The following is a 26050-nucleotide window of genomic DNA, read 5'->3' as shown; positions in this document are numbered from 1 at the left end:
ACCGCCAACCTTCCGATCGGCAAGCCCTAGGCTCTGTGGTTTAGACCACAGCGCCACCCGCCTCCCTTAAGTTACTCATTACTTATACACAAAGGCTGGCATCATTAACCCACCCCTGGCTTAGAGACCCATTCCCAGCTCTTCATCCATCTCCCAGCTAAGGGAGTAGCTGCTGGCTCCTCCCCCACTAAAACTAAGGCTTCAAAGCAGGTAAACGTATATGAGCTCATTCTTGCAGCTCTTGACTATTAAGATGGCATTTATAGGCCTTCTGGAACATTTTCACCATTTGGTTCTACACAGGGGACCACTTGCTTCTGTCAAAATTAAGTAATTTATCCATAGGAGGGGGGGGTTATTTCACCCACTCCTCGACTTGCATCTTGTCACTGCAGTAAATGAAGAGAGACAGACAGAGAGAGAAAGAGAAAGAGAACGTATACACTTGGCTGCGCTTCATGTGGCTAAACACTCTTGTTGCCGATAACCACCAGCCACTAAGTTCCTGGAACATGAATCAGTGCTCTGAGCTCAGGAGCCTGTCGTTAACCGTGACAGAGGAGACAGCTCTGGGATAATGTGCAGCAGGCTAGCTTTTCTCTTTAATAGGGTTACCAATTGCTTGTGTGCCATCATGGCTTACTTTAGGGGCAGGGGAACCTTTTATCAGTCCCTTCCAGGTGAAAAAGTGCACCCGTATAGCCACAGCTCTGGCATCACGATTGGTGTGTTTCCCTGTTCCCTGGTGTCCACTCCCATAGCCCTCATCGTGCATGGTTCCAGGTTTCGTGAAAACTTCCACATGTACAGCTGTATGCTCAAAAGCCCCCCTTCCCTGCAGTACTCTACACTTTGCAAATGACATGAGAAGCATGGCTGCTTGTCTGGTTGCTTCCAAGCACTCCGAGTCTTTGTGAGTGCTATAAAGGTAAAGGTAAAAGGACCCCTGGCAGTTAAGTCCAGTTGCGGACAACTTTGGGGTTGTGGTGCTCATCTCGCTTTACCGGCCGAGGGAAATGGCGCTTGTCCGCAGACAGTTTTTCCGAGTCATGTGGCCAGCATGACTAAGTCTCTTCTGGTGAACTAGAGTAGTGCACGGAAACAGCATTTACCTTCCCGCTGGAGTAGTACCTATTGATCTACTTGCACTTTGATGTGCTTTTGAACTGCTAGGTTGGCAGGACCAAGCAACGGGAGCTCACCCCGTTGCAGGGATTCGAACCAGCGACCTTCCGATCGGCAAGCCCAAGGCTCAGTGGTTTAGACCACAGCGCCACCCGCATCCCTTAGGCTGGGGATATGCTGGTTCAAATGCCCATTCACAGCAGAAATTAAGCTTGCTAGGTGGCTTTGGGACCTGTTATGTAAGCCTAATCTACCTCACAGGGTCATTGTGATGATAAAATGCAGTTGGCTAGGGGCAGGTGGACAACAACGACCCCATACCCTAATCCTGAGCTCTTTTGCAGAAAAAGATGAGATGGAAGCATTAGCACAGCAGCAGCAACAGATGCCAATGTATGTGGCTTTTTAATGTGTTATTTGATATCTGATATGTTTTAGGCACACACACTACACACCCCATAAGGAACTGCATAGTTCAATTGGAGGAGCAAATGCTCTGCGTTCAGACGACCCCAGGGTCGCTCTCCAGGAGGGGCTGGGAAAACACTTCTGCCAGTCAGCAAGGCAATACTCGGCTAGCTGGACCAGGATTCAGTATAAAGCAACTTTCTGGGTTCCTTTGTTTTGCACACAGAACGTGTAAGACTCAAAATCCCACTTGGATCCTACAATAACTTTGTTGTTGTTGTTTAGTCATTTAGTCGTGTCCGACTCTTCGTGACCCCATGGACCAGAGCACCAGAGCACAATAACTTACAGAAGGAAATACTCCTTGTTCCTTCCCATGGGACATCCAAAAAGTATAAAACAATGCAGCTGCATAAGGGCATGAATAATTCCCAAAATATAATTACAAACGAGCCTCTTAAATAACTAAAAGTATGCATTCAATGAGAGGCGTGAACTTGCTTTTGCCGGGTTATCTCATTTATATTAGGTCTAACTTGAGACAAACAAACTCTCATCTCTTCATCAACACAAATAAACCTTTCTGTTTTCTGATCTTTAATATTTGTCAGAATTGAAAATCCCTGTTCCCAACAATACATCATGGAGATCTCTAGAAGAATGGCCAATGCTCTGAAAAGAGGCATGGGTACTGCTTCCATACTACATGGAAATCTTTAATGTTTCTTTGATTGTCCCTGAATCTTCCTGCCTCACTTACCATCCTCTCCTTCCACACCAGTGTGGGGCACTGCACCCTTAAAAACCACTATAAGTTTATAGTATAGAGAAACTTCCAGCTCTGAATGGTTGGAATGTAGTCTTCTGTAGAAAGGGAAGAGGCAGATCCATTGTTCTGCCCACTTTTGCCCTTGACCCTGCCCATCCATGGGCATATGGCCCCTGGAAGGTAGTTCACAAGTGAATTTGGCCCTCGGACTGAAAAAAGCACCCACCCCCAATGCACAGGATATTGACTAGAGCAGTGTTTCCCAACCTTTTTCGGGCAAAGGCACACTTGTTTGATGAAAAAAATCTCGAGGCACACCACCATTACAGCCCCGTGATGTCAGCGCGCAGCGTCACGCCGGGAGGGACGCATGAAAGTGTAAGTTTCAATTTTTCCCCTCCCCCTTGCTGGGGAACCTCCAAGCTTTGGGGGTGGGGGGGAGGAGGCAGCAAAGCGAGGCAGGAAGGAGAGCGCGGCTTGGCTGGGTGAGCTTTGGCAGGGGCAGGGAATGAGAGCCGCGAGGCGGGCGCTGCGGACGGAGGCGCTGCCCGCCGAGCTCGCAGGCAGCCAGGCAGGCAGACGGCAAGAGCCCCGCGCTGGGCGGCCTCTCCTCGCCGCCGCCGCCGCCCCGCCTCTCACCGCCCGACTCGCCCGCCTCCCCCCAGGCAACATCTCGCGGCACACCAGGCAACATCTCGCGGCACACTAGTGTGCCGCGGAACAGTGGTTGGGAAACACTGGACTAGAGGGACCGATGGTGTGACTCAGTACTAAGGTACACCCCCCCCCCCAGAAGACTGGGTGAGATAGGATGGCAGACTTTACTTCTGTTAACCTGTTAATTCTGTGGTTTTCTGAAGCTGTGCAGGGGTAATGATTGAGAGATTCAGCAGCTATTTTTTGCACTGGACTTGAGTGAGAATGACCCCCAAAGCCCTGTCCTGACTGCGCTGCTGCTTGCGGCCGGGGGATAGACTGCCTCCGAGTCGGCAGGCTCTATCCTCAGCTCTTCTGTCTGGAAGATAAATCTGCACAGGCAGCGTCTTATGAATGCGGCTGAGACCCAAACATAGACCCAACTTCCAAGATACACCCATCATCACATCTCGCGGGGATGAAATCCAAAAGCGTAAATAGCGGCGGCGCGGGGTTAGTGTTTCCTTGACTGGCTGCCTCTGAAGCTGAACACCAGGATTAAGGAAGGCAGAAGGAGAGGAGGCGGGGCCACGGGATGGCCCTTTAAGGGGCCGGCCATGCGCAGGCCGTCCCCTGAGCAAGCAGGTAGAGAGCGATCGAGAGACGAGCTGCGCCTTCCGCAGTTTTGCCCGGAGAGGCGGAGAGAGCAGAGCGGAGCGTAAAAGCGCAGCAGGCATCAGCCGCCGCCGACCATCGTCCCGAAGCAGGAAAAAAAGAGGAGCCCGTAGCGACAGCAAGAGCGCAAGGCCTCCTTCGTCCGACCCCTTCCAGCCCCGGCTCGGCTATGGGGAAGATCCAGCTCTTCGAGATCCGCCTGGGCGACAGCCGCGTCGTCTACAGCCCCGGCGAGCCTCTGACTGGCACGGTCACCGTCCGCCTGGCTGGAGCGCTCCAGTACCGCGGTGAGCGAGCAAGTAGGGAGGGAGCGCCGGGCGGAGGGGAGGGGGACTCCGTTTCCCACGACCGTTCCACTACCCTCTCCATGTCTTCCTATTCCCATTAACCCTCTGCGCGAAGCCTGCTCGCGAATAGGTGCAGGGGTTCACAGCTGTCGGGACACTTTTTTGGGTGGGTGGGTGGGGGAAACCTTTCCACCTGTCGTCCATCTTCTTTCACTCTCTAAGCCCCCTTGCAATTAGGTGCCGAGGCTCACAGTCGCGCCAGGATTACTTTCTTCTTCCCACTTTCTTTCGTGGGGGAGAAAGAGGAGTGGCTTTGATGTGCGCGCAGCGGGGAGAAGTTTAATTACGGTTGAGGAAAATATCCTCTGTCTATGCTCAGGAACTGTATTGTATCTTTGCCTGGTTTGAGCAGCGAGACTTGATTTTGGGGCGTTGAAGGAGGCCTTAACGTCAAATAAACCACACCCCACAACTACCTGTCTGAAATGATAACTTTTTTTCTGTTGCCTGTGGCTCTGTCTCCCTCTGCCCCATGTCTTTGCTGCCATGTAGGTGTAGTTCTCTCTGTCTCTTCTATAGACCTATGGTGGTAAAAATCTTAACCCCACCCAGATTCGCTGAAGTGGTGGGATGAATCTTAAAATACTTTAGGACCTACATTTTTATTATTGTAAGTTGTTTTAAACTGTTGTTGACATTTTGTTTTAGTGTTATAACCTGCTCTGGAACCCTTGAGTTAAAGGCAGGTAATAAATTAATAATAGTAATAGCCACACACAAGGAACCCCCCCCCCCAATTGTCTGGCTAACTCTTCAGCATTCTTTCGGAAAGGAGTGCCCCAGAGGCTTAACTCCTGAGTGAGTGGTCAGTTCTGGTAAAACTGCTTTCTGTATGCTTTGCCTTGTGACGTGATTGTGTTAGGAGCTTCTGAACATGTGGAGAGTGCTTCAAGTTCTTAGTGCTTGAGTAATCTTAACCATCTGAGCTTAATGGGCTCAATGCTTCCAGATTTGGTGGAGTAGGAGAGTGACAGAACTCTCTTAGTAGAACTTAAGTGTGTTCAGCACAGTTACGGAGTTTGTGTGAACTGGGGTGGGGAGTGGTCTTCTGGAAGGGGACAGTGTTCTGTTTGGTTTAAGGCAGGGTAGGCAGGAGGCAACCTGTGGCGCTTCAGATGTCACTGAAGTCCAACTCCCACCAGTGCCAACCAGCATGGCTAGTAGTAAAGGATTATGGGAGCTGTGGGTCAGCAACATCTGCAGTGCCACAGGTTTCCCCACATGTATAAGAAGCAACCCTGAGCATTCTGAAATTTTGGTTGCAGGGGAGACAACTTTTTCTATATTCAGCTGAGCCAGAATGAATCAAAAATACCAAAAGTCCAAGTTGCATCCCTCCTTGTTGATGGTTGACTAAGGTCACAATCCTGTGCATGCTTACCTGAGAGTAAGCCCTACTGAGCATAAAACAACTTGTTGTAGACATGTATAGCATTGCTCTATCTATGGCATAAACTCCGGACAAACCTTTTTCTGCACAAGGAGAAAAGGGCTGGGTGAGAGATATTATTACATTGACATCTTGAATTTTATGGCTTCCCACCAACCTTGCACAATAGGTGGGTGACTGGCCCATAGTGACTAGGTGAGTTTTGTTCGGTGAGGATTTGAACCCAGGTCTCCCTAGCTCTGATCCAATGCTCTTAACCACTACCCCAGAGGTAGCCAATGTGCCCGCCAGATGTTGCTGAAGTGCAACTCAACCTTGACCATTGGCTGCGCTTGACTGGGCCTGATGGGAGCTGGGAGTCTGGAAACATCTGGCAGGCACCAGTACACCACTAGCTACTCCTGCACTATTCGATGCATGACTAGCCTGTGGAGGCAGAGTGCCTTGCTGTGCCCTTTGCGTGGATGTGCATAATGTGTGAAATGTATGTAGTATTGACATCTGGAAATTGGAACATATGGTGGACTTGGATAAGCAGGTTAGGCTTGGGTGATGTGTAGCCAGGTGGTGGTTGGGGAAGGTGTAGAGCAGAGCTTTCCAAACTTTTCATGTTGGCGACGCACTTTTTAAGACATGCATCATTTCGCGACACAGTAATTCAGTTTTACTAGCAAACCAGAGGTTAAACTAACCCTTTCCCAGCCCTAGAAGGGAGTGTGAGGAACATTTGCGTGACACACCTATGCACTGCAGCCTGACACATTAATGTGTCGCGACACACAGTTTGGAAAGCTCTGGCACAGAGGAACCTGGATAAAACATATGCCTACTTTGGGAGTGGATTTGGAAGCAGATTTCCTTCAACTGTGTGGATCTGCAAGGTGGGGATTGAAGCTTCCAGTTTTCTTGTTTTCAACCCCTCCCAATGAGATATAATGCCATGATATTCATCAGCAGGTAGGGAAACTTCTACCAGCCTGAGGTCTGCATTCCTCTTCTAGGCAGTGTTCCAAGGGTTGCATGACAATGGCGGGCACAACCAGAACCCAAAAGTAAATGGAACAACGGCTTGTACAGTAGGCTCTAGTACACCAAAACCAAGATCAAGTTCAGTCTATAATTTTTATTATGATGACCTACCCTTTAGCAGCAGGTCCCAGGGCAGGTTAGAATAATTTAGAATTCAGCAGTGAAAACAGACTGCAGTCACAGGAATGGGGTGAGCCTTGAAGTCACATAGTTCAGGTTTGTCTACATATACACACAACCTTCCATTCTTCAGTCATGCAGAAGCACTCAAGGAGGACACAAAGTGTGAGTGGAAAGGGGTGTGGTCTGGGAAGAGGGGGTGTGGCTTGCAGAGAAGGCGTGGCCTAGGAAGAATCCCAAGGGCCACATCTGGCCCTCTGGTCCTGAGATTTCCCCCTTCCTGATATTTGTAGTGCAATTCTTGAGCGTGCAAAGTGATTTTCTTATATCACCAGTTATTCTCACAGTAGCCCTCTTAGGTAGGCTGATGATATTAACCACATAGTGCAGCTTGTATAGGTTGGACTTGAGTTGTTATTATGTTATTATTATTTATTAAGCTTATATACAGCCCTGTACCCATGCACAAGATAAAATCACAATATAAAAATGCAAAATGCATAATCAAAATAAGGCAGCTCAGTGAAGTCTCTGTTGGAGGTGAGGTTCCAATGGGGGGGGGCGTCCTTCTTCATCATACACAGCAAATACTTCCACATGCTTACTGGGGGAGTAAGTCCCCCTGGGGCTTAGTAAGTTGACTTGGTATAGCTCAACCTCAGCATGTTTACTCACAAGTAAGCCCCTCTAAGTTCAATGGGAATTCCTAGCAGGTGTACTTCAGGCTGCAACCCTAATATCTCTTGGCCACCTTTGTTAGAACTTTTTTTGCAAAATATACCGTAACCTATATTTCTTCTGAGTATGCCTAGTAACTGAGATGGTAAGTATCATTGCAATACCCTTGCAAAGAAGTAGGATAGACTGAGAGGTGGTGATTGGCCCAAGGCCACCCAGTGAACTTCAAGGATGAGTGGGCAATTGGACCTGGTGTGACACTCTAACTGGAATGGCCCATGGTCAGAGAGGATGAGAATTTTAGTACAGCAGCCAGCTGTGCTGTGGTCTGTTGTCAGAGACCTGTTGCTATTTCTGCAGCAGCGTCCCTGCTTCTAGCATTCTAGAACCGCTCCATCAGCATGAAAGGGGGACTTTTTAGGCACTGTGTACTCGAAATCAGGATGCAGGTGGTCTCGGGATGCGGGTAGTGCTGTGGTCCAAACCACAGAGCCTAGGGCTTGCCGATCAGAAGGTCAGCGGTTCGAATCCTCGCGACGGGGTGAGCTCCTGTTGCTCAGTCCCTGCTCCTGCTAACCTGGCAGTTTGAAAGCACGTCAAAGTGCAAGTAGATAAATAGGTACCACTCCGGCAGAAAAGTAAATGGTGTTTCCGTGTGCTGCTCTGGTTCGCCAGAAGCGGCTTAGTCATGCTGGCCACATGACCCGGAAGCTGTACGCCAGCTCCCTCGGCCAATAAAGCGAGATGAGCGCTGCAACCCCAGAGTCGTCAGCGACTGGACCTAACGGTCAGGGGTCCCTTTACCCCTTACTCCAAATCTAAGTATTTAGGATTACTGAAAACACAAGGAGCTCCATTTTCAAGAGCATGGCATGCAGGTTCTTTTAGGTAAAATGGAACTCCACAGGAATCACAGTTCAAGTCATTCTGAAAGAAGATATAGGATTACATGCCTACTGCCCCAGAAAATTATTTTCTATGAAACATTCCAAAATTACACCAAGCTTAACTCTGCATTGTCATTCAAGGCACTGACAAGAATACTGCCCTATGCCAATTATAGTGTACATAGTGTATTTAGAAATGTATAAGGCGCTGGGAGTATAAACTCCACACTATGATTTGGGCAACCAGAAACCATACACTTGCAGAGCTGGGAGAGTGTTTCCTCTTGGATGTCCCAGTGTTGTCTCTAGGTCAACACTAAGTTTCCTTTCCAGGTAGGGAACCTTTTCCAGCCTGGGTGCTGCATTCCCTTCTGGGAAAGCTTCCAAAGTTCAGTGGTGGGTGGGGTCAGAGGCAAAAGTGGGTGGAGCAACTAATGTAAATCATTTAATGCACAGTAGCCAAAATTCTACACTCACTTGCATACCCTTCTCTATCCTTCATCCAGACAAGGAAGAAGCATGATACGAATTCAGGGACATACAGTGGACGCTCGGGTTGCGAACGTGATCCATGCAGGAGGCACATTCACAACCCGCAGCATTCGCAACCCACAGTGTCGCATCTCCGCACGTGCGGGTCATGACTCGGTGCTTCTGCACATGCGCAAAGCGTCGAAACCCGGAAGTAACCTGTTCTGGTACTTCTGGGTTTGGCGCGGTGCACAACCTGAAAACGCGCAACCTGAAGCATCTGTAACCCGAGGTATGACTGTATTCCAGCCAGTCAAAAACACTGAAAAAAAGGGTGAGGCATGTGACCTAGGGACAGTTCTGAGGACCAAATAGAGAGGTGTGGAGGACCACAATGGGATTCTGGGTCTCTCTGTTCCTTATCCCTAATGGTTCCTGGGTCTGAAAAGGTTGAAGATGACTGTCCTGCAGGATACATTCTTGGTTGTGTCATTGTAGGATAGAATGCTGTTCAAAGCTATGGGACAAGGATAACTGTGACTTTAAAGATGAATGGGAACCCTTTACAAAGTATTTGAAGACGCAACAAAGCGAACCGGACTCCTTGGCTGGCTTTGAATAAACATTCACAAACTTTTTATTGATAATAATCAGCTAAATAGTTTGAGGATCTATACAACTTTGTAACATGCAGAAAACAGCATTCTCAGAGAAATCAAAGACTGGAACTGAGGGAAACCAGGGGGTGGGGGTGGTTGGGTTTTGTGTGGGAGGGAGGGGGAGGGAGGAAAAATTGGGGGGGGGGAATAAGGGTGATATGTTTCTGGATAATATGTTTTATTTTAATTTTGAATAATTTTTTTTTAAAAAAGGATGTTGTTCAAAGCTTAGGGTGCATCGCTCCACTTCCTTACTTTTAAGTGTGTTTTGGGGTCACCCCAGGTTTGATAAGATGGAACTAATAAACAGGCTCTGACTGAAGATCATTCTTCTGCATTGCACATGGGACAGGTCCTCAATCATGGAGGTGTATTGGCTATGGGATTGTTAGGTCATATAAGCATCAACCTCTTATTGAGCCTCTGCACTTTTAAAAATGTATTCTTGTTATTTCTGAAATACATGCAACAGGCAAACATAGACAACAGCAGTCATATTATGGCTGATCCCTAAATGGGGATGCATGGAGAAAATAACAGTCTTGAAAGGTATCAGACATGTATATTCATTTCTTAAAGAATTCAGTCCAATAAGTCTCTCCACAGGTTATAGCGGAGAGCGTGCTTTGTTTTGAACTTTTGTGGGAATCTGGAATGGGGAGCTAATAACCCACTTTGACCTTGTGAAAAGTGAACTATTTTGTTGTTTTTAAAGTTGTCCACTTCTTGGACATAAGGTGACTTGAAGGCAATTCTCTGTAGTTAACAGATAAAACAGTGCTATTATTCATATATATATATATATATATATATATATATATATATATATATATGCAGGTTTTGGTGTCTTCGGGTGTCTTCCCGTGTAAGAGTTGGGGTGTCTAGGCGACGTTTCGACGAGGTCTCACTCGTCATCTTCAGGCTGGTGCTTTCGGCTTCTTGTTACTGGAACAGAGCAGGATCTCAGTGTTTGAGTTCCTATAAATACTGTTGAGGGGGTGTGGTGTATGGCCTCCAACGTTCTGGGCAGAGAGGAAGTTCCCAGGTTAGTGTGTCTTTTCTTCTTTTGTTCATTAATTACTTGAGGGATATCTTGAGTGATTTCTTGAGTGATATTCTGAGTACCACTTAGGAGGGTCATTAGGTGTGGATTAGTTGCTAAAGCTTTCGTGTCTTGACCTCTTGACCTTGTGAAGAGTTTTTTCTGAGAAGATGGCTGTACTGCACTTAGTTGTGCTCTGGCTTGGCTTCGTGTATAGGGGCGAGCTGTGGTTTTGTGCCCTGTGCCAGCCAGATCTGTGTAGGGATTGCAGGGGGGTGCAGCATCCGGAGGTGCCACTATGGTTTGGCTACTGGATGGTGTCTGTAATTTATCTGTGGAGAGGGTCTGGGTTTGGGTCTGGTGTGGTTGATTGGAGATGGCGTTCTGTGTGCCTCTGGTTCTGGTGTCGGTTTTTGTGGGGAGGGCTATTTTCCAGATGTCTGGCAGGCGGGACGTATCGTCACGCTTGTTCATGTTGTGAGGGTGTTTCTCTATCTCGATGGCTTCCATGATTATTCTCTTGTGGTGGTGTTCCATGTTAAAGAGCAATTTGGAATCTGAAAAATTAATTTCGTGTCCTGTTTCTTTCATGTGTTGGTAAAGAGAGGAAGTTTTTTCTTCTTTTTTGACGGCATTCTTGTGTTCTGCGATACGTGCATTTATTCGTCTGTTTGTTTGTCCAATGTACGTGGCTGGGCAGACTTTGCAGGGTATTTCATAGACCCCTTGGTTTTCTAGCTGGATTTTATCTTTGGGGTTTCTGAGGATATTGGCTATTTTTTGGTTGGTGCAAAAGGCTGTTTTGATATTGTGTTTATGGAGGATTTTGCTAATTTTATCTGTAGTGCCCTTGATATAAGGAAGGAGGGCCATGCCATTGTTTTCTTCTGTGTCTTGGTTTTTGGGGGGTGTTTCTTTTTGGATTAGCTTCGTAACCCTGTTTTGCTGGTATCCGTTGGCGATTAACACATTTGAAAGATTCTGTAACTCAGTTGTCAAGTGGTCTTTGTCAGCCAGGCGTTTGGTTCTGGAGATGAGAGTCTTGGCTACGGAGTTTATTTGTGCAGGGTGGTGGTGTGATTGTGCATGTAAGTAGCGGTTGGTGTGTGTTTTTTTCCGGTAGATAGTCTCCAATCAACCACACCAGACCCAAACCCAGACCCTCTCCACAGATAAATTACAGACACCATCCAGTAGCCAAACCATAGTGGCACCTCCGGATGCTGCACCCCCCTGCAATCCCTACACAGATCTGGCTGGCACAGGGCACAAAACCACAGCTCGCCCCTATACACGAAGCCAAGCCAGAGCACAACTAAGTGCAGTACAGCCATCTTCTCAGAAAAAACTCTTCACAAGGTCAAGAGGTCAAGACACGAAAGCTTTAGCAACTAATCCACACCTAATGACCCTCCTAAGTGGTACTCAGAATATCACTCAAGAAATCACTCAAGATATCCCTCAAGTAATTAATGAACAAAAGAAGAAAAGACACACTAACCTGGGAACTTCCTCTCTGCCCAGAACGTTGGAGGCCATACACCACACCCCCTCAACAGTATTTATAGGAACTCAAACACTGAGATCCTGCTCTGTTCCAGTAACAAGAAGCCGAAAGCACCAGCCTGAAGATGACGAGTGAGACCTCGTCGAAACGTCGCCTAGACACCCCAACTCTTACACGGGAAGACACCCGAAGACACCAAAACCTGCATTCCTGTACCCGTGAAAATCTACGAAAGCATATATATATATATATATATATATATATTGCAAAAAACCAAAACCACCATATCCTCTTGAGTTTTCCTCTACCCCTATAAACAGGTGGAAAATCTGTGGCTCATCAGGTGCACAAGAATATTAAGATTTGATTGGCAATTTTGCTGATGATTTTATAGTTTGTATTCTTTTTGCAAATTGATTTGAGATATTTATTATTTATTTATTTTTACAACCAAGTGGCATATAATTGTATCAAACAAACAAACCAAAAATCCACATGCCTGGGGGAATACCTTGAGTTTTCCAGAACTCTTCATCAGGTGTGATCAAAGTTGGGGAGCCTCAGTTCCAGGGGCCAATTGTGGCACTTCCAAACCTTTCTCTTTGGCCCTGGGATGCACCCCAGGACATCATCATCATCATCATCATACCCCGCCCAGCTGACTGGGTTGCCCCAGCCATTCTTGGGGGCTGTGGAGATGCCTTATGCTTTTCTGGAAGGAGGATGGTGAAAGTATATATTTAGCTGGTGGTGAAGCCATCACTGTCTGTATCTTGGGTTAAGAACATAAAAATAGCCCTGATGGATTAGGTCAAAGGCCCACTTAGTTCAGCCACCTGTCCTCACAATGGCCAACTAGATGCCCCAATGGGAAGCCTGCAAGCCAGACCTGAGGGAAACAGCAGCTTGTGATTCCCTGCAACTGGCATTTAGAGGCATATACTGTATTTACCAGGGGAATGCGGGTGGCGCTGTGGTCTAAACCACTGAGTCTAGGGCTTGCTGATCGTAAGGTCAGCAGTTCGAATCCCTGCGACAGGTTGAGCTCCCGTTGCTCCGTCCCTGCTCCTGCCAACCTAGCAGTTCAAAAGCATGTCAAAGTGCAAGTAGATAAATAGGTACCGCTCTGGCGGGAAGGACTGCTCTGGTTTTGCCAGATGTGGCTTAGTCATGCTAGCCACATGACCCGTAAAAACTGTCTGTGGACAAACATCGGCTCCCTCGGCCTGTAAAACGAAATGAGCACCACAACCCCAGAGCCATCTATGACTGGACTTAACCGTCAGTGGTCCTTTACCTGTACCTTTTTACCGTATTTACACGAATCTAACGCGCCATCGAATCTAATACACACCTCAGTTTTCAAAGCCTTGAAACAAAAAAAAGTATTTGCTGGCGAATGTAAACGCGTCCTCAAATCTAATGCACACCCTAATTTTCATGACATAATTTGGCCAAAAAAGGTGTGCATTACATTCGAGTAAATATGGTATACTGCCTCCAGTACTGGAATTGGTCCACAGCCATCAGGAATAGTAACCATTATCCTCCTCCATGGGTTTGTGTAACCCCACCCCCAGTCCTTTGCTAAAACCATCTTAAGTTGATGGCAATCACCTACATTCTGTGGCAGCAAATTTCCAGTTTATAATTCTGTGTTGTGTGAAGTATTTCCTTTTGTTTTCCCTGGATCTTCCAATATTCAACTTCATTGGATTAGTGCAGGTTCTAATACAATGAAAAAGGTGGGGGGGAATGTAACTCTGTCCAGTTTTATGTACCTCTGTCTTGTCTCCTTACTACCTTTTTATACAGACTAAAAAAGCCCCAACTGTTCCTCGATCGGGAGTTCCTCTCACCCAGTGATTATCTTGGCTGCCCTTTTCTGAATCTTTTTTTCCAGCCTTACAATGTCCTCCTTGAGATTCAGCGACCACAGCTGTACACAGGATTCAAAGTGTGGTTGCACCATAGATTTGTATAATGGTGTTGCAATATTAGCAGTTCCTTTTCAATCCTAACGATCCCTTACATGGAAATTGTCTTTTCGGCAGTGGCTGTGCACAGAACCAGCATTTCTGCCAAGCCACCCGCTTAACACCATAGCCCCAATATATTTCCTGGTGAGTCACACTGCCTTTTGCAGACCCTATCAGTGTATATGTGAAACTGGGGTGTATTCCCCCCCAGCATGCATTGCTCCACACTTCCTTACATTGCATTGCATTGCATTGCATTTGCCTCTTAATGCCCATTCACCCAGTCTGGAGAAAGCCTTTTGGAGCTCAACACCAGGACAGTTACGTATATGTTGGAAAGCACAGGTCTCAATACTGATTCTTGGAGAGGAATCATCATCCCTCCTTTGTAGGCACCGTTAACCATGCTGGTTGGGAGCTGGGAGTCAGATATAATGGAGGGGCCCTTGATATGGCCGGCTGTAATGACAGATAAGGCTTTCTCAGTAGTCACACTCAAGGTAGAATATATTTCCCTTTTGAGTCTGGATGGCTTCCTCTTTAACTGCCTTCCAAAGGCTAGTGAAGGCAGTATTAGTAGTAGATTTTGCCCTGCCGGGCATATCACCATCTTTTTATCTTAGAGTTTCGTTTTTAATCAGTTTTGCCTATTCGTGTTCTGTATTGTATGGTTTTAAAAAATGTGTGTGTGTGTGTATATGTATATGTGTTTGCTTTTATAACGATGCTGTGAGTTTAACTGTTATAAGCTACCCTAAGTGATGCATCTGCATTAACAGGGTAAAATTTTACAAAGATACACATATATTGCTTTTATATCCCACTTTTCTTCCAATGAGCTCAAGGTGGCATACATGATTCATCACAACCCGGGGGGGGGGGGTAGGTTAGGCTGAAAGACAGTCACTCACAAGAGGTTACCCAGTGATCTTCATCATGGCTGATTGGTGATTTGAACCCTGGTCTCCCAGTTCCCAGCAGGGGCCTGTAACCACCATACCACTGGCTAATAAATAGGTAAATACCCTGGGGATGTTTCCGTACCACAAATCTACATGAGTTGTTCTGCCTGGCTTTGCATCTGGCCCACCCACAACTGGCATATGGCTCCTGAAAGGTTTCCTAGAAGGGCATGTTGCCACAGACCGAAAAAAGTTCCCCATGCTCTTGATTTGGAGCAATATGAATGGGCTTCTGAGTGCTCAACTGGCTAACGGGAACCAAGGAACCTTTATAAAGCAGGCTGCCAACTGAGGCAGGGAGCCAGGACCACCCTCCTCTCCTACACAGGGATGGCCTTGGACAAATGCAGATGCCTTGAAGTTGGGAAGGGACTGTTGACTCAGCAGCTCCTGGAACATCTTGGTCTTTTCTCAGGCTGGGGGCTGCAAAAACAAGGGAGCAGGCTGGCTTTGCCTCTTTCAGTATGCTATGTTCTGTTTCTCTCTCTAGGATCAGAGCTGTGAATATTAACACTTTGGGTGGTGGTGGTGAGAGAAATTCTCTTGGGTAGGCTTGGTGAGAAATCGCCAAAGCAGGCAAGAGAAGCCCTCACCTCATACCCTGGCTTCAGATTTTTGCATTCAGTTTGCATTTCTGCCCTGCCTTGTAGCATAGACAGAGATGGCAGCCTTGGCCTGAGGGCATGCATGGGGGGGCTGAACCCCTGTCCCAACCCAGCATGGTTCATGCCTCTTGTCGCAGCAGCTAAGGCAGTGTCTGGTTGGCTAGGGTGAGGTGTGCCAAGTTGCCTTGGCGGTGGTGTGTGTGTATATATGAAGGTGTTTTGGAAAGAACACCCAAACAACTGCCAACTTTTTTTGGGGTGGGAATGCTGGCATTGCTTTTGTAAATAGTTTCTTAACGCTGCCTGTGGCAATTATTCTGGAGTAAGACCTAGCAAAGGGACGCGAGTGGCGCTGTGGGTTAAAGCACAGAGCCCAGGGCTTACCAATCGGAAGGTCGGCGGTTCAAATCCCTGCGACGAGGTGAGCTCCCATTGCTCGGTCCCAGCTCCTGCCAACCTAGCAGTTCGAAAGCACAATAGTGCAAGTAGATAAATAGGTACCGCTAAGGCAGGAAAGTAAACGGCGTTTCCGTGCACTGCTCTGGTTCACCAGAAGCGGCTTAGTCATGCTGGCCACATGACCCGGAAGCTGTACGCCGGCTCCCTCGGCCTATAGAGCGAGATGAGCACCACAACCCCAGAGTCATCCGCGACTGGACCTAATGGTCCGGGGTCCCGTTACCTTTAAGAGCTAGCAAGAAATTGGTAGCAGATTCCACTTTTAATACCTCACCTCTTCTACCCATGATCCCTTGAGCTGGAACAAAGGCCTTATGTCAAGTCAGACCACTGGCCTCTCTAGGTCCCTCTATACTGACTGGCATCGGATTTCCAGGATTTCAGACAAGAGGTTTCTCCCAGCCCTACCTGGAGATGCCAGGGAGGGGATGAGTGTTCAGACCCCTGGGCCCTCACTTGTGGGGTGTCTCAGGGTTCCACCCTCTCCCCCATGCCTTTTAACATCTACATGCAGCTGCTGGGAGAGATTATCAGGGTATTTGGACTGGGTGTCCATCAATATGCAGATGATACCCAGCTCTACCTCTCTTTCAAATCAGAACCAGTGAAGGTGGTGAAGGTCCTGTGTGAGTGCCTGGAGGCAGTTGGAGGATGGATGGTGGCTAACAGATTGAGGTTGAATCCTGACAAGACAGAAGTACTGTTTTTGAACAGGGGGTGGGCTGGTGTGGAGGACTCCCTGGTCCTGAATGGGGTAACTGTGCCCCTGAAGGACCAGGTGCGCAGCCTGGGAGTTATTTTGGATTCACAGCTGTCCATGGAGGCACAGGTCAAATCTGTGTCCAGGGCAGCTGTCTACCAGCTCCACCTGGTACACAGGCTGAGACCCTACCTGCCCGCAGACTGTCTCGCCAGAGTGGTGCATGCTCTAGTTATCTCCCGCTTGGACTACTGCAATGCATTCTACATGGGGCTACCTTTGTTTTTTTTTATAAAATTTTATTAGGTTTTATCAATAGAAAAGTTTAGAAAAATACAAAAACGAAAAAGATACAAAATTACAAAATACAAAAATACAGACATTGAACACAAAGAAAGAAAAAGAAAAAACACATATAAAAGAAAACAAAAATTCCCTCTTTCTTAATTTCTCATCTTTAGTTAACTTATTTGCCTTACTTCCTCACGTCTCCCATTTTTGTATCCCTTTTAAAAATTGGTTCAGCAAATTCATGTCCTATTAGTTTATCTATTATTAATCCAATCTTACATTTTACCTTGTTGCTAGAACCCCTGCAATTCATTTCAATGTCATAAGCATTCAAAAATTTTACAATATTTCTGCAAATAAGTTTTAAATTTCCTCCAATCTTCTTCCACCAACTCTTCTCCCTGGTCTCGGATTCTGCCAGTCATTTCCGCCATCTCCATATAGTCTATTAGTTGCATCTGCCATTCTTCCAAGGTAGGTGGGTCTTGTGTCTTCCAATACATGGGGCTACCTTTGAAGGTGACCCGGAAACTACAACTAATCCAGAATGCGGCAGCTAGACTGGTGACTGGGCGCGGCCACCGAGACCACATAACACCGGTCTTGAAAGACCTACATTGCCTCCCAGTACGTTTCCGAGCACAATGCAAAGTGTTGGTGCTGACCTTTAAAGCCCTAAACAGCCTCTGCCCAGTATACCTGAAGGAGCGTCTCCATTCCCATCATTCTGTCCAGACACTGAGGTCCAGCGCCGAGGGCCTTCTGGTGGTTCCCTCATTGCGAGAAGCAAAGCTACAGGGAACCAGGCAAGAGGGCCTTCTCTGTAGTGGCGCCCACCCTGTGGAACGTGCTCCCAGCAGATGTCAAAGAGATAAACAACTACCTGACATTTAGAAGACATCTGAAGGCAGCCCTGTTCAGGAAAGTTTTTAATGTGTGCCATTTTAATGTTTTTTAAAAATCTTTGTTGGAAGCCGCCCAGAGTGGCTGGGGAAGCCTAGCCAGATGGGCGGGGTACAAATAATAAATTATTATATAATTATATTGAACCTTGGATCTTCGCCATGCAAAGCGGGTGATTTGTCACTGAGCTGCAGTTTAGGAAGGTTGTTGGCAAACTGGAAAGATAATAAAAAATCTGGAAAACAAACATTATGAGGAAAAGTTGAAGGAGTTGCGTATGTTTTGCCTGGAAAAGGGGGAGACAGAGGAATTATTATCGATAGCCTTTTTCCAATGTCCCAAGGGCTTTCACATGGAAGATGGAGCAAGCTTGTTTTCTCCTGCTCTGGAGGGTAGGACTCAAACCAATGGCTTCAAGTTACAAGACAAGAGATTCCAACTAAACATCAGGAAAAGCTTTCTGACAGTAAGAGCTGTTTGGCAGTGGAGGGTCTCCCTTGGGAGGTGGTGGACTCTCCTTCCTTGGAGGTTTTTAAACAGAGGTTGGATGGCCATCAGTCATGGATGGTTTAGCTGAGATTCCTGCACTACAGGGGGTTGGACTACATATTCCTCAGGGTCCCTTCCAACTCTACAATTCTATGATTCTTAGACTTTTGCTGCAGAAAGGTTTGTGGTTCTCTGTGCCCAACCCCAAAAGAAATCGATGGCTAGGACATTTGGGTAGTCGGTGGAGAATTAGTGTGATGTCCTAGGATGTGGAAACTTGTTGAAAGCTGTATTTAAATGGGGGGGGGGAGCACTCAAACATGTGACTTGCTCCACCTGCATTATAAAGCAGGGTTGTACCACATGCTCTGTTTCTGATTGTATGGGTCTGCTTGCTTGTGCATCATCTGAACATGGTGCTAAGCTGATGGGGCAGCAACACTTAAACATTCTGACGGTGGGGGAGGAATTTGTGATGACTTCACTCATGTTTACCATTGGTGACTCATGAACATGCATGATGTGTGAATTGGACCTTGGACCTGTGGCAGAAGAGTGACTCAGCTGCGCCCAAGTTTCCAAAGGTGCTTACAGGTGTGGACGTTGAACAGTGTCCCAATTATTGCTGCTCTCCTTTAAGCTGTGAGTGGAATAGCTACTCTAGTTCCATATTTCTTTAATTCAAATAACAGCCTTCCCCTCATTAATTTTACCGGACAAGCCAACAGCTATTGCTAATTCACGTTCAGTGACACCTATATTTTCAGTTTGACTTGTGTTATGTTGTGTACCAGCATTCTCTGGTCCTAACAACCAGTCCTTTTTTTCTGGGGGTTCTCGAGGGTATGCAGCCCCCCCCATGTTAAAAGTGCCACACTTACTGTAACAACTTCATGGTACCAGCACCTTTTCCCCCTTAAAATGAAACAAAAACAAAAACACCACTGCTAACAATGGCATCCAACTAATGATTCCCCACCCCACCCCCATCTGCACTATACATTTAAATCACTGAACAGGTGAATATGAGGGAGATGATTTGCTCGTGATGTCTTGCAGAAAAAAGGGAGCCTGGCAATTCTGTGTTGAGTGCCCAGTGTAGAAGTAAACCTAGATTGTGGGTGGGGAACCTCAGGCCCAAGGGCCAAATGCAGCCCTCAAGGCCTCTCTGTTTGGTCCTTGGAACTCACACCTCAGCAACCTGGCTTTGCAACCTGAGAGCTCTTTTGCCTGTCTGGAATGTGTCCTTGAATGCTGTGCTTGCTTGCCTGGGTGGAGAATAAAGAGGTGTGTGTGCATGCATTTGCATAGAAAGTAGCCTACTGTACAAAGGTGAAATTTACATCCCTTGCTCAACCCATTTTTGTCTCTGACCCCACCTGCCCTCAGGCACTGAAAAAAAGACTTGAAAAGATTCTCCAAATCACCAGTCATCACAATTGGGGCAGGATAAGAAACTGCACTCCATCCTAGCTACATGAACAGGCCTATGAGTGTGTACAAAACAGTTTCCTTCAGACTTGCAAGATAATCAAGGGTGGCTGGGGAGCTTGATCTGTCCTGGTGCTAGGAACTGATAATAGGAGTAGATGGGTGTGTGTGGCGGGGTGTGTGTTTCTCTTTAGAGCAGTGGTTCCCAAACATTTTTGGGCCACCCCTTCTTTGGTTCCACAAACTCATCCCCAGTGTCTTCTGCCCAATAAAAAGCATTGTTCAGAATAGCAGCTTGCATGACCCACTAAAGAAGATAGCAACACAAGGAAATACCGTATTTTTTGCCCTATAAGACACACTTTCCCCCTCCTAAAAAGTAAGGGGAAATGTGTGTTCGTCTTATGGAGTGAATGCAGGCTGTGTGGCTATCCCAGAAGCCAGAACAGCAAGAGGGATCACTGCGCAGCGCTCCCTCTTGCTGTTCTAGTTTTTGGCTTAGCTGCGTGAAGCCTCTTCAGGGCATGGGGAGCCTTCATCCCGCTGCCCTGAAGAGGCTTCATGTGGCTGTTGCTGGCTGAGGGCCACCCCTCAGTCTCTTCCCCCACCTCCCAGAAAAGCCCACAAGAGCCGTGCTCTCTTTAAAAAGCCACGCGGAGCGTGTGTGTGGCTCTTGGGGGCTTCACGGCTCGTGAAAGGGAGCGCTGAGCAGAGCCTGGGATGCAGACAAGCTCTGTTCAGCGCTCCCTTTAAAGAATATTTTTTTTCTTGCATTCTCCCTCTAAAAACAAGGTGTGTCTTACGTTCAGGTGCGTCTTATGGAGCAAAAAATACGGTGCTAAACAATAACCAATAATCATAGATTTATTCAAAATTCAATTAAAACTATTCAGTTTAATTAACTCAACAAAACTGATGAACTTGACCCAGTCATACCAGCTTTTCAAAGTCTGATAGTCACATTTCCAGTGCCCTTTTGCTGCCCCCTTGCCTTTTAGCTCCCCACCCCACAAGGTAATCCTACTGTCCCCCATGGGGCAGTACCACCCCTTTCGGGAACCAATGCTTTTAGACCTTTGTGACTTCTAATGTCATGTTGGATTAATGTTTTGTTGTTAAAGCTGCACAATGGTGTCAGTGGAGCCGTGGTGTCTTGCAGTGTTGGTCCTGCTGTTTGAAGATAATCTCTCTCCCATTTGCTCAGTGGATTCTGAAAGGTGGGGGGAGCTTAGGCAGAGAAAGAGAAGCCAAATATCGAAGCTGGTCAGCAGATCTGTTCTGCGATTGTGCCCTGTCCCTTGTGCTCAGCTTCAGTTTGTTATTTTGCTGAGATTTGAAGTGGGTGAGTGTGAAATCTTAAGCTTCTGGCTGCTCATTGCAATCTCACAAAACCCCTCCATGTCTTGTGAATGCTGGTCATCCAAAGAGAAATGAGTTGATTAAAATTGAGTAATAGCAACTTAATATTGAGGCATTGCAGGACTAGACAATTTATTCTGTCAAAGAAGTGGCAAGTTTTTAGGGAACTAAGAGTGCATTAGATTAATCGGCTCCAGTCCACCAAAGCTGGTGCCACAATAAATTGCTGTGTGTTTTTAAGAGTGTTTTATGGGTCCTCATTGTTAAGCTGCCATTTCTCATGTTTTTATCTACTCTACTCTCATTTGACTGCAGCTTAAGATTTATTTCATTCATATAAACTGACGCATGCCACTGTCCTGGGCCCTTGCACCTTATTTATAACCAATTGTTGTTAAGAACATAAGTAGAGACCCTGCTGGATCAGGCCAGTGCCCATCTAGTCCAGCATCCTGTTCTCACAGTGGCCAATAAGATGCTTATTATGGGAAGCCCACAGACAGGACTTGAGTGCAACAGCCAGAACTTGTGACTCTCAGCAACCTTGGTAGTTGTGATGATTTAGAGCAGTGTTTCCCAACCGGTGTTCCGCGGCACACTAGTGTGCCGTGAGACACCGGCTGGTGTGCCGTGGGAGGGAGGCCGGCGAGAGGCGGCGGCGGCGAGGATCCGCGTCGAGCCGGGGCGGCTCCGCGGTGGTGGTGCCGAGCGGCGGGGCAGCGCGCGCAAAAGGGAGGAGCGCGAGACAGCGGAGGAGGAGGAGGCCGGCATGTCCGGGCAGCAGCAGCAACAGCAGCAGCAGCAACTCCCGGCGACGGCTCCTCCTCCGCCCGCTATCGCAGCCGCCGCCGCCTCAGCTGCCGCCGCCGCCTCAGCTGCCCTCGCTCTGCTGCCTCCTCCCACCCCGGCAAGGGGGAGGGAAAAAACGTTCACTTTTGTGCGTCCCTCCCGGCGTGACGCTGCGCGCTGACGTCACGGGGCGGGGCTTTAATGGTGGTGTGCCGCGAGATTTTTCCCCGGTAAGCAGGTGTGCCGTTGCCCAAAAACGTTTGGGAAACACTGATTTAGAGTTCCATTCTGTTAAGTATCTGGTGAAGACCTTCCTCTTCCAGTGAGCCTTTTAAGTAGATGTTTTTCCCAGACTTTATCTGTACTGGAACTGTGTTTAGATTAATAATAAAAACAATTTGTTACCTGCCCTTCACCCTAAAGTCCCAGGGAGGGTTACAACATTAAAACACAATATTAAAAATGGTTTTCAAACAACTTACAATCACAAATGTACGCAGTATTATTGATTGCATGTTCCCTGCCCTGAGCTCCTTTGAGTGGAAGGTTGGGGATATATAGGGTGATAACTTATACACTACAGGGGTGCCCTAGCTTTTTTCAAAGAGGGCCAGATTTGATGAAGTTAACGTGTGATGGCCGACCAAAGTTGAACTTTTTTTTTACAATTTTACCCTAAAGTTGTTGAGCTTTTTCTAGGATTTAACCCCAGAGCTGTTGAGCTGTTTTTTAGGATTGAAGCTGTTGAGCTTTTTCTTTTTTTTTTTTTTACAATGCTGAGCCTTTTTTAGGATTTTACCCCAAGACATATACTGCCTGTTATGCAGGGTGTCTTTTGGGATGGTACCCAATCTTTGTTCTACTCAGAGTAGACCCAATGAGACCAATGGACCAAAGTTAGCCATGCCCATTAGGAATAACTATTGGATTCAACTCTTGGAACCAGCACTCTTGAGAGGACTTTTTGAAAAAGCCTTTGGGGTACAGCCGCAGAACAGATTGTTTGGGGATCAGACCTGAGTGGCACATCAAACGCTTGATTGGTTCTCTTATCTGGCATAGAATTGGTATAAAGTTGGTCTGCTCCCTGTTTGGTTTTGCACAATGAGCTCTGGCTCTCTGTGATCCCCCCCTGTGCCTGCTTTCCAAAGACAGCTGCAAACTAGACCTTCAATCAGCATTTTCCATCCCTCTAACATTGTCCTCTTGCTTGGGGAGGGATGGAGTGTCTGCTGCACTGGCTTTGCCCCAGAGGAACCACACAGTTCCCCAGAGGCATTACACACAATCCAGAGCAGCCTGCTCCACTGCTTTGTGTTGTAGGCTGGTATGAAGTGCATTACTCATTTTGGAATGAAGTGCCTAGGAGGAAGACTTTCAGAGGGTTTGCTGTGGTAAGTCTGCTGTTGCCAAAAAAAGAAAGAAAAGAAAGAAGGTCACACAGCACCTTTTTATGAACTAACAGGTGTTGTGGCATAATGTTTGTGGAGTAGAATCCATGTCATCAGGTGTATGTCTACAGCACTGGAGGCTGCTTCATTAAGGCGAATGGGGCACTGCCCCACATCCTCAGTCCTCCCTGAGTCACCCCTTGCCTGCCTGCCATTCTTACAAACTAGCTCAGGGGGTGGCCAGCTTCCTTCTCCTCCTGAGGGCTCATCCAGACTTCTGCTTCTCCTGCCACATTCCCCCAAGGAAGACCCCATCTTTACTGCTGATTTGGAGCAAACATCAGTTGGGTTTTCCACAGATTCGTGTTTGCTCCAATTCAGTGCTTAAAGAGCAAAATTTCCAGGGAAAGCAGTGGAGCAAACAGAAAACTGCTCGGACCTGTTCCTTCTAGAACTGGAACAAACGGAAGTGTGTTAGTCCTGGTAGAACTCAGGAGGGAGGAAGATGGGGACAAAGCTAGGATTGGTTGGCTCATTGACTCTGGATCCTCCTATCATTGGTTCTGGTGCCAACAACTTTTGGGGTCCTTGCCAGTCTAGTACGCACCAACTGATACTGTACCCTATCTACCAGGGAGTTTCTCTTCCTCCCCTCTTCCTGTTCCTTTATTTGCCTTGGGGGGCATACCTTGTTTGATACCACCTTAAATAGTCATGACTCCCTCCCCCCCAAACATCTGGGAGCCACAGTTTGTTAAGGGTGCTGAAAGAAGACCCCTATTATTTTAAAGAAGCCATGACTGTTTAAAGTGGTATCATAGTGCTTTAAACATATTGTGTGACTGTGGCCTTAGATGTGTTTGATGACAGAGGAGTAGAACCAGCTTGCAGGTGAGGGTAACCCTTCCTGTCTGAATGTGAGTGTTGTCAGAATAACATCTGCAGGGAGCAGCAGGGTCACAGTATGGCTGTGGCTCTTCAAGTTTGCTTTCTGGTTAGCACATAGATGGGCGGGTGGTCTGGTTCTGGGCTCCAAGCCAGCCATGCCCTTTTGTGCTTATAGCCATTTGAGGTGGTGGGACGTCGTCACAAACTCGAAGGGTCTCTATGTCTGTTGCTAAGGAACTGTAGACTTGACCGTGGCAGTCCTTTCTCTTTGAAAGGCTGCGTGTCCCGCCCCCCACCCCCACCCCCCATTTCTGTCAACCCTAATCTCATGCCTATCCTACAGGACTCAAGGCTTGCTGTTATGATCATGCATGTAACCCACCGCTCTGGTGAGCAGCAGCAGCAGCAAATTGATTTGGCAAACCATCTTGAGCCAGGTTGGGCCACCTGCCACATTTCCAGGTGGCCCGTGTGTTTGTTCCCCCTCCTATTTGCCTGAATGCTGAATAAAACCCCATTGGGTTAAAAATAATGGGTGAATTCATGCACCTTGTGCTGGTGCTGGCTTTCCATCATCTTGGAAGGGGTGGGTGATGTAGAGCCATTGCTGCCCACAACCCAGATGCTCTTTTTAGTGCTGGAAGTGAACGAACGTCGGAAGCTGCCTCCTATTGAGTCAATGCTATCTCTAGCTTAGCATTTCCTACACTAGAAAAGATAGCAGCTCTCCAGGGTTTAAGGTTGCAGACTTTCCTAGCTTTACCCAGAGATGCCAGTGGGAATTGAACCTGGAACTTTCTACCTGCAAAGCAGGCACTCTACCGCTGAGCTGTAGCCCTTGCCTCCAATGTTGTGCTCAAATGTGTTTGTTTGCCTGCACTTCAAAATAGTAACAAGAGCACCATCTGCACTGTACTTTGAAGCAGTGTCACACCACTCTGGCTTTCCCCACAAAGATTCCTGGGAATCGTAGTTCACGAAGGGTGCCAAAAGCTGCTAGGAGATCCCCATTTCCTTCAAAGAGCCACAAGTACCTGTGTGGTTCATAACAGCCAGTTGCTCTTCCCAAGGAACTATGGGAACTGTAGCTCTGTGAGGGGAAAGGAGGGTGCTCTCAGCATTGTTAGCAAACTATAGTTCCCAAGATTCTTTACAGGATGCCAGGGCTGTTTAAAGTGCTATGATGATGCTTAAAATGCATAGTGCTGATGGGGCATTACTTAAATGCTGCCTTTTATTGCCAGAGAATGCCAATATACAGCATAACGTAAATCAATGTAAAACACACTGTCCCTGTGAAGGTATATTAGAGATAGGCTTCAAAAGAGAAATTAATCAAGGAAATCTTGGCTATAGGATGCTATTTGGGTTGCAGAAGTCTGGAACCAGACTTGATATTTTTCTTACAGATTAAAGGAGAGCAGCAAAAATTGGGCACTGTTCATCACCCACACCTGTAATCCTAAGACCCAGAAATGGGCTCAAGGTGTATGGTGGTTGAAGCTGAGCAGGAAATGGGTGGGTTGGCATCTGGGTAGAAGATTTCCCAGAAGCCCTTATAAGTTGCAGCAGGATAGAAATACGGTACATAAAGTGATACACAAGCAGAATTAAAACAAAAACCAGAGTCCTGTTTGAGAGGCAGTGTGGTGTAGTGGTTAGGCTGAGTATTGAAGCTTAACTAATGGAGGTGGTTGAGAACGAAATGGGATAGCCCAGTGATTTCCAACCAGTATGCTGTGGCACCCCAGGGTGCCTTGAATGATGGTCAGAGGTGCCATGGGCAACACTGGCCTCTGCCTCTCTTACCTTCCCTCCTTCTCTGATGCCCTCTCATGTCTCTGCTTCCAAAAGGCCTGCACAGCTGTTAGTCACAGCAGCCCTGGCTACAAGCTCCCTGGGTGAATAGTGCCTCTGGGGGTGGCCAGGGGGTGCTTCCCAGGCCCCTGTGGGGCAGTGTGAGGAGGCACCTCTCTTTGGGGTGGGGAGGGCAGCTCAGATACCAGGGGTGGCAGCAGTGCCTGCCCAGAGGACCCCCAGGGAGAGGGGAGAGGAGGTTGA

General features: G+C 47.3%; 1 protein-coding gene across 2 annotated transcripts in view; it reads left to right on the top strand.

Moving 5' to 3' along the window:
- The first annotated feature begins 3479 nt into the window (after positions 1-3479).
- The window catches only part of ARRDC1 (arrestin domain containing 1), a 55076-nt gene continuing 32505 nt past the window's right edge, over positions 3480-26050 (top strand). The window contains exon 1 of one of the 2 annotated variants that reach the window (XM_081179803.1): positions 3480-3900. In XM_081179803.1, coding sequence (XP_081035929.1) covers positions 3783-3900 — 118 coding nt within the window. In that variant the 5' untranslated portion in view covers positions 3480-3782. The remainder of the gene's footprint in view (positions 3901-26050) is intronic. The other variant, XM_081179802.1, reaches the window with a different exon arrangement.

The sequence above is a fragment of the Podarcis bocagei genome (genome assembly GCF_964188305.1).
Source record: "Podarcis bocagei genome assembly, chromosome: Z".
Classification (NCBI taxonomy): Eukaryota; Metazoa; Chordata; class Lepidosauria; order Squamata; family Lacertidae; genus Podarcis; species Podarcis bocagei.
Note: the sequence above shows the minus strand (reverse complement) of the source record. Positions and strands in the feature narration are given on the sequence as shown.